The sequence below is a fragment of the Ailuropoda melanoleuca genome, chromosome 2 (genome assembly GCF_002007445.2).
Source record: "Ailuropoda melanoleuca isolate Jingjing chromosome 2, ASM200744v2, whole genome shotgun sequence".
Classification (NCBI taxonomy): Eukaryota; Metazoa; Chordata; class Mammalia; order Carnivora; family Ursidae; genus Ailuropoda; species Ailuropoda melanoleuca.
In genome coordinates this window covers 26,691,716-26,699,890 of record NC_048219.1, presented here as the reverse complement: position 1 = coordinate 26,699,890, position 8,175 = coordinate 26,691,716, and the positions used below count along the sequence as shown (strand labels likewise).

The 8,175-nt window shown below is 42.6% G+C and overlaps 1 protein-coding gene and 1 long non-coding RNA gene across 2 annotated transcripts in view; one reads left to right on the top strand and one right to left on the bottom strand.

Moving 5' to 3' along the window:
- Positions 1-319: 319 nt before the first annotated feature.
- LOC117799933 lies at positions 320-6,273 on the bottom strand. Its single transcript, XR_004623048.1, has 3 exons — positions 6,183-6,273; positions 787-929; positions 320-372 (listed from the first exon to the last, which is right to left on the bottom strand). It is a non-coding gene; the product is annotated as an uncharacterized LOC117799933 (long non-coding RNA).
- The window catches only part of EPS15 (epidermal growth factor receptor pathway substrate 15), a 137,864-nt gene continuing 135,098 nt past the window's right edge, over positions 5,410-8,175 (top strand). Inside the window, exon 1 of the mRNA XM_034652457.1 lies at positions 5,410-5,561. Within this exon, the coding sequence (XP_034508348.1) occupies positions 5,514-5,561 (48 nt within the window). The 5' untranslated portion in view covers positions 5,410-5,513. The remainder of the gene's footprint in view (positions 5,562-8,175) is intronic.

Genomic DNA, 8,175 nt, shown 5'->3' with positions numbered 1-8,175 from the left:
TTGAAGTCAAAGTTGACTCTAAAGTCCGTGCTCTTGTCACTGCAATGATTCAAAGGTACAAAATCAGAATTCCCCAAACTTTTCTCTGCATTTCTTGAAGCCTCTGTTGACTCTCATGTGTCCTACTTTAGAGCCCAAGGCTGGCAAACAGGACAGCTTTGTTCTGTCTGTAGCCCATCCGCTGACTTGCCTTGTGATTTAGGGCAAGCTTCTTAATTTGATGGTGTCTCAGCATTCCCACATGTTAAGCAGGGCTAGTAATTAGCGATGGAGACAATGCTTTGAAATCTGCAGATGAAAGGACCTGCAGTCTTGAGTGCAAATATTTTCTTTCCCATGGTGTTCTTTTGGTTTCTTATAGTTTCCAGGACCCTTTATAAGAGAAAGAAAGAAAAAGAAAAGAAGAGAAGACGAAAGAAAAAAAAAGAAAAAGGAAGGAAATAAGACAAGTGTAAACTGCATTTGCTTGCTCACTGGAAGCCAATGGAACTTTGGGGACATAAATGTAATAATCTTCCTTACTCTCTAGTACTCGATAAATATTACCAATGGATGAATGAATTTTATTAGAAAAACCATTAAGGTAGGTTTTGGAAAACTGGTGATCTTTAAAATTATTTCTATTTTTGTTTCTGGTTTCTTAAACCCTAAACACTCTCTAATAAGAAGAAAAAGGAGCTAATACTTATCTAGTGTCCGCTGTGTGCCAGGTATTAGGCTCACTGCTTTCACATGAAACCTCACTTAAGCACCATGACAGCACAATCAGGTAGGTGCTATCCTTACCTTCAGTTTATAGGAAACGATGGCTTGGTATAGTTCACTGAGTTGTCCAAGGTCACAAAATTAGGAAGTAGCAGAGCCGAGATTGGACCAGACTGGGGCTTCCCAGTTCTAAATTCAGACTCTTCCCAGGACACTCCATTGCCCTGAAAAATTAGCGATGAAGACAGTTTTGAAATGTCCTATCACACCCTGGGTGTATGTGGCATTTAAAAATCTCTTACTGCTTGTTCTTTTCAGTTCCTGGCACAGAGACAGTTATTTGTATAGCACAATTGTTATTATTGTGCTGCCTCACATATTCTTTCTGCCCTGGGCAAACATGAACAATAATGGGCTATATTTATGCAATGAACAGCTTGGAAGCATGAGTTCCAGATTATCATTACAATTGTAGTTTAATTTTTTTTTCTGTAGCTTAGCACCATTTATATGGAAGGCCTTTCTCAAAGTCTCATGCAAATAAACCGGTTCTTTGTGTATTCAGAGAGCTCCTCAGTTTTTTTCTTTTTTTCCATAGTTTCAATTAAGCATCCTGTATTTCTAAATGCTGACATCACAGATATGCAGTGTTCATGCAGAGCTGATATAACAGTCACCTCTAAAGTTGGAATACAAAGAAATAAAAGTAGCTGTGGTGTCCCTGAGGGGTTGGTTGGGGAGAAGGAGTGGGAATTAGAGGAGGATAGAAAGATGGAAAGATAGGCTGATCACAAAGTTGTTCAAGATCCAAGTTCTCCTCTTCAGGATCACCTTGGGTTTAGGGCTATTATAACTCCAGAGCCTCATCTTCAGCTTTCCATAGTCAAAAGCACCATTTTATCAAGTCTTCGTGGAGCTGATCAATGTCTACAGGACACCAGCAACTTGCCCTAGTAAAAGGCACTTTTGAGTCAGACGACCTATGTATAATTTCTAGCTTTGTCACTATGAATTTGGACAAATTCCTCTTCTGTAAAATAAAATTAATAATAATCCCCATAAGGTTGTTGTGAGGATTAAATGAAAAAATGTACATGAATCAGCATTTGTTGGTTGTCAGTACCCAGATTTAAGTCATCAGACATAACTTTATTACCGAGGGAACATCTACCTTTCCTATAACAGGGATACATGTGTCAGCTGTTCAAGGCACTCCTTTCTTATGGCCAATGTATCGCAAAACTCTCTTAGTAATTGCAGAGTTGTCTGAGAGGTAGATTTAAGTGGTGATCTTGAAGAATGGTATTCTTATAGCTACCACTAATTAGGCATCTGTGCCAGTCAAGGCTCTTTGAAAGGACATTTATGTATGATTTGTAGTCCTTATATCATCCCCACAAGGTAGGTATTATTATCTCCAATGTACACATGAGGAATATGAGGCTTAGAGAACCAGAGACATTAAGTTGCCCTAGAAAAAACAGGCAAGTCCTTTTTGTCTACTCCATGAAACTCATTCTTGTTACAATGAATTAGATCACAACATATCTTCCATTAGCTACATTTTACTCTCCTAAAATAGATTTGGGATATGACCCAGTGCTTTGATGAGATCTGGGACAGGAATTTGCAAACTGTCATTTGTGTGTCATTTAAAAAGAAATCCAGTCCCAGAAGTTCTAGGCCTTTTTAGGAGTTTGGACCATCACTCCCATCACCCATTACATGTCAAGTTTTAAATTTAAACCAGAACCAATGAGTGGAAAAGGAAGCCAGTACAAATTTTTGGTAGTCTGGAAAGGGGTCTGGGGCAACTCTCATGTAATGATTTTTAGCTTGTCTTCCCTTGCTGAGGGCTCTGATTATCATTATTATTATTTTAACCAAGGCCCAAACCTGTGTAAGTGATCTTTACTGAAACAAATTATTTACAAAATATTTGTTCCTTGTTTTTCTTATCTATGAAATGGGGATAAGATAAGGATGCAAATAATAACTACACATGACATTATGCATTTAATTCACTTCAACAAACCTTTATCATGTACCTATTTGACTTCAGGAGTTGTGCTAGATGCTGTATGTGAAAACATTTATAAACCGTGAAAAGCAATTCCGAAAAAATACAATGTGCTGTTTGATTTTCTATAAATCACACAGTGATTGTAACAGTAATAATTCCTTGTGTTTCCTCCATATTTTCCACACTTATCTGCTCATTTTTAAAAAAAGATTTATTTATTTTAGAGATAGAGAGAGAGAGTTAGCACAAACAGGAGGGGCAGAGGGAGAGAGAGTCTTAAGCAGACTCCATACTGAGTGTGGTGCCCAATGCAGGGCTTGATCTCATGACTCTGAGATCACGACCTGGGCTAAAACTAGGAGTGGGACACTTATCTGACTGTGCCACCCAGGAGCCCCTAATCTTCTCATTTTTACGTATGAGAAGCTGAGGCTCAAATAGGTTAAATGGTTTGTCTGAAGCCACATGATTCCACTATTCTCCTTGCTACCTGCATACTGCCTTTCTGGAAAACTCTATACACCAGAAATTCTACTCTATTCACCCAAGAGTAATATCTTCTTCTACTTCATATTGTTTGGAGGAACCTCTTTGAATAGCAAGTGAATTTGTATTTCCCACAGTAATTTATTCCATGGCATTCAGATTTCTTAACCTACCTCTATATCTACAACTACCTCTATCATTAAGTATTTTCATATATGTTATCTCATTCATCCTCACAACAACTCTAAGGTTGTACAGCTAGTAAATGGGAGAGCCAGAATTGTAACCTGGATGTTTCTGGTGTCCAAGCCCTGTTTATTCCACTATGCTATACTGCTCTGATTATTAGCTGTGCAAATCACTTAACCCCTATCATCTTTTTTTTCCCCTATAATGTTCATTTACTGCATCCATAGAGTGGGTTTATACTTTCCAGAGTTGTGAAGCTCAAATGTGATAATGTAAAATAGAAAAGTCAAACAGAAACATCAGCTGTGGTTACAGCTGATAAATGTACCACGGTAGAGTAATTTAAAACAGCATCTCCCTTCTCCCTTGAGTTGATAAGAATAACAGCAAAAAGAGACCCAAGGAGACTGTTGAATAAGTGGTTGGTCAGCAGACCTGCATGGCTGGCTCTTTGTTGCTGGACCTTGTAAAAAGGGGTCTGAGTAGGGTCAGGAGTTTCTGGGGGCATTTCTGGGATGGTTTGTGTATTTTGGCAAAGGTCTCAAAAGGTGAGGCTTACTCCATCATGGCCCTTGTTCAGCTGGCCCTTCTGGCATATTAAATGGGGACTGCTATGATAATGGTGACAAGGTCATGGGCCTGATAGAGTTGTGGTTTGTTGGTGTGGGAAGCCACCATGACTGAGAAAGGAAGACCAATTCTGGGCAAAAACATTTATTGAGGCCTACTCTGCGGTAGGCTAAACTGTGAGTGGGGTGTTGTAATGAGTCTGTCCCCCGTCCTCAAGGATTTTACAGTGGGTGGGGTACAAAAACGCCCTTAATTAACTCTTAAAAACAAGGCAGAGTATAATAAGGATCATATCAGAACAACTTAAAGGTGGGGTGGGAGTTCCTAGAAGGCTTCTTAAAGTAGGTGGCATATAAGCCAAATCTTCAAAGATCAGGGTTTCTAGTAACTTATTGTTTATTCCAACTGAAGATGGCAGTATGAGATAGTGTAGGATGTGTTATGTTTAACACAAGCAGTAGCTGCAGCTTTTTATTGAGTACCTGCTACGTGTTAGGGTCTGAGGATATAGAAATACATCAGAAATAGTCCTTGCTACTGAGAGGGGTAGAGAGATGTAAAGAGTCATTAGAGTGATGATGACTTCATAGGGTACAGAAGAAATGTCAAAAGAGGAGTGTGTCACTCGGACTTGGTCAGGAGTGACAGAAGGTCAGGAGGTCAGGAGATGCTTTGGAAAGGGGAAAATACCTGAGCGTGTCTTCGGAAACTAGAAGTTCGCCAGGTAGACTATGGGAGGAGTTAGGAGTGTTGCAGGCACCTGAGCAGGTCCTAGTGCTCTTCTATTAAACAATGTAGGTGTGGCAGGCAGCAAGCCGGCAGGGACGTTATTTATCGTCCCTCCCACTTGGATTTTGGCTCTTTAAAGGAGTGACTTAAAAGTCTTCTTTTTCAGTATCACGTCCTAATAGCAGATGGTTAAATGAAAGGTTATGGAGTGAGATCTGGATTCTAACCTGGCTCTCTAATCAGCTGTATGACCTTAGGTAAAATACTTATTTGTGTTTCGGTTTCTTCATTTATACAACTTATTTGTCTTAGTTCCTTAGTTTCAATTGAAAAATAAAGTGTCTAGCACAGAATCTAGCATATAAAAAGTACTGTTATTTCTATCATGATCTCGTTTAGTTTTCACAAGCAACCTGGACCTTGGGTAGAATTACCCCCATTTTTCAGAAGCAGAAGCTTAGAGTAGGTATGCGACCTGCTTAAAGTTTACAGCACAATCTGTCCTCTCCTCCGCCTACACAGCCCGTCCACCTTACTTTTATGTCCGCGCCGGGTTTTCGCAGGCGGCCCGGGGCGGGCGGGGGGGGCTCCTGTCCGGCAGTGCTAAATCCGGCGCCAGGATTTGGGTGCCGCCGCGCTGGCGCCCCGCGGGCGGGGCCAGGCGGGGCGGGGCGGGGCGGGCGAGAGGAGGGAAGTTGTCGAAGTTAGGGGAGACGCCCGCCCGCCTGCCCGGGCCTCGCCTCTGACCGCTCCCTCCGCCTCCTCCCCGCCCCAAGCCCCAGTCCGCCCGTCCTTCCTTCCCCTCCCGTGCATGATGGAAACACCCATGGCTGCGGCGGCCCAGCTCTCCCTGACACAGGTAACGCCTCCTGCCCGTCCCGCTCGGTCGGCCGGTGTTCCCGGCCCGGCCCCCTCCCCCACCGTCCTGTGGTTCACCGACCCGGGCAGTTTCTCTCGCCGCGGGAGGGGTGGCCGATGGTGAGAGCGAGAGCGTGTGTGTGTGTGTGTGTGAGTGTGTGTGACTGAGGGAGGGCGCCATCCCGAGCCCGCAGCTCCGTCGCAGCAGCCGTGACCCCGCCCCACGGCCTCCCCCCCACCCCGCGCCCTCTCCCGCGGCCCCTTCGTCCCACTGCTGAGTGGACCGTCCCCGCAGTTCAGCCGTCGCCTGGCCCCAGCGAGGAAGTTTCCCCCTTCCAGGCCAGAAGTACTCCAGGTGAGCTCCTGTTGAGCTCGCGCGGATCACCCTAACCCCTAGGTCAGCCCTCGCCCCGCACGAGCTTGGCTCTCTGGGCTATGCAGAGCGCTTCTCGTAGTTAAAAGTCACCTTCCCGACTCAGACGCCCAAGACCCTCTCTAAGCTAGTCTTTCCTCTCTAAACCGGCCTTTTCCCACTGGAGTCCAGCGAAAGCCCTCCCTTCCCCAGCAGTTTCCGATAGTCAGCCTCTCTTCCAAATAAGTCTTAAACTCCCCAAGTACTTACCCTGCGAGCCTCTTCCTGAATTCACCCTCTTCCCCTCCTGATTAGGTTTTCTTCTGGGTTAGACCCCAATTCCGTCTCTTTCTGCTTCCACTCTTATTAGGTGGGGGCTTGCTCTTAATCGCTGCCCACACGGATAACAGGGAAACATCCTTCAACAGGTGTGATGGTTCCACCAGTCTTGGTGCTGGGAAGACTGTAGAGATCGCTCGTTATGGGGCAACCTGTTCTTAGGGTCTTTCCTCTTGCCTTTCTGTTTCCTTCAGAGCCCACTCCTTGTGCTTCCCAGAAAACCTTGTGCTTCGACATCATTCACTCTGGGAGCCCCGTTCCTCTCTGTAAAGAAAGCCAATTGTAATCTTCTCATGATATTCAGGATGATGAGGACTTGCACCTGTCAGTCCCTTACTGCTCCTCTGACCAAAACTCACCCCAACCATAAACTTCTCAGCTTGTTCTCTCCAAAGCTGGTGACCATATACTTCCCTGTAGGGGCTCACCACCACAGCCTTTCTTCCTGCTTTATATCTCCCTGCCACCTTGTAGTCTCCTTGGCCTAGATTTGTCACTGCTTATACATTTGGGCCATAGAGTTTTCTGTGTTGGAGCAAAAGACTTTGGGATATTTTACCTAGCACTCTGGAATAAAGAAACTGAGTGAGAAATGTTCTCCCCAGGAACCTGGAATCACATATAAACATATGCCTCAAGTAAAATAACTTCAGTTTATAGGAATTCTCTGTTCCATAAGGGAAGTCTGTTTGTTTGCCAGTTTTCTTGATGTTGCTTATCCTATTTTGACAAACAGATAACAGGGAAGAATCCTTGGAATGTGGTGGTTTAGTTTTTGTGGTGAATCTCTTTGGAAGGGTCCTCCTGAGATTTAAATTTGAGGAGTGGCAACGTTGACTTTTGGGTGTTCACTTTTTATGAGTCTAGTTAGTGACTTGCGTTATACAAGGTCCTGTTGGCAGTCTCTTTCTCTTTGGCTGTGTTGGCCAATTCAGGCAGGAGTTTTCCCCTCTTGAAGTTTTTGTTCTCTTGAAGTCTTCTACAGATTTGTTTCTTAGTTGTTTGCATACTTTATTCTCTCCCTGGGTAATATTTTTAGTTTCTGTTTACTGTCATTCATCTCTGGAGATTTTCTTTAGGCTCTGTCAGTTTTACAGACAGTTAAATAATTTAAATATGTTCTTGTGGTTATGTATTTAAATACTAACATGTACACAGTAAATACTGAATCAGGAGTATTATCCTTAAGTGTCTCACATATGAGAGAACATACACTGATGGTTCATTTATATTGATAATTCAAATTAAGTCAATTTAGAATATTTTGATTTTAAGACATTAAGAGGCAATAAGATATATGTTAAGGGACAAGAAAAAGAAACTAAGTATTAATATACCCTAATGTGCCTCCTTGTTATTTTAAAATTTTTCTAATTTGTGGGTTTTTAAAAAAATTTTTAACTGCTTGAAGCAAATAAACTAAGGTAACAACGTAACCTGATTTCACGTTCATTATCTATTTGTGTTACACCCCACTGTCCACCCCCAAATATACACACTTAGGCATACTCAAGTGAGAAATCCTCCAGGGCAGGGACATATTTTGATTCATTTCTCTTCCTCAGTGACCATCTGGAAGACGGTGATTAAAAACTGTCTTACAGATGACTGAAAATTTTAAAGGGCTTTATGACAGTTAAAAGATTAAACAAATGCTGAAGTTAGTTTCTGCCTCTGGTCATGAGGTAATAATGGTTTTGGAGTAGGTTCTTTCATTCAAGAAATATTGTTTATGTACGTATTATGTGCTAGGCACTATGCTGGGATTGTCTTGTTTATAGTTTTTTGCCTTTTTCAGTTAAGTAAAACTGACAGTTTGAGGGGAAAATGTGAAAAATATTTTAATTTACTCTTTCCTTCCTCTTTCCCTGCCTAACAACCAACCCACCAACTCCCAGCCACCAAGATAAATTATTTAAATTAT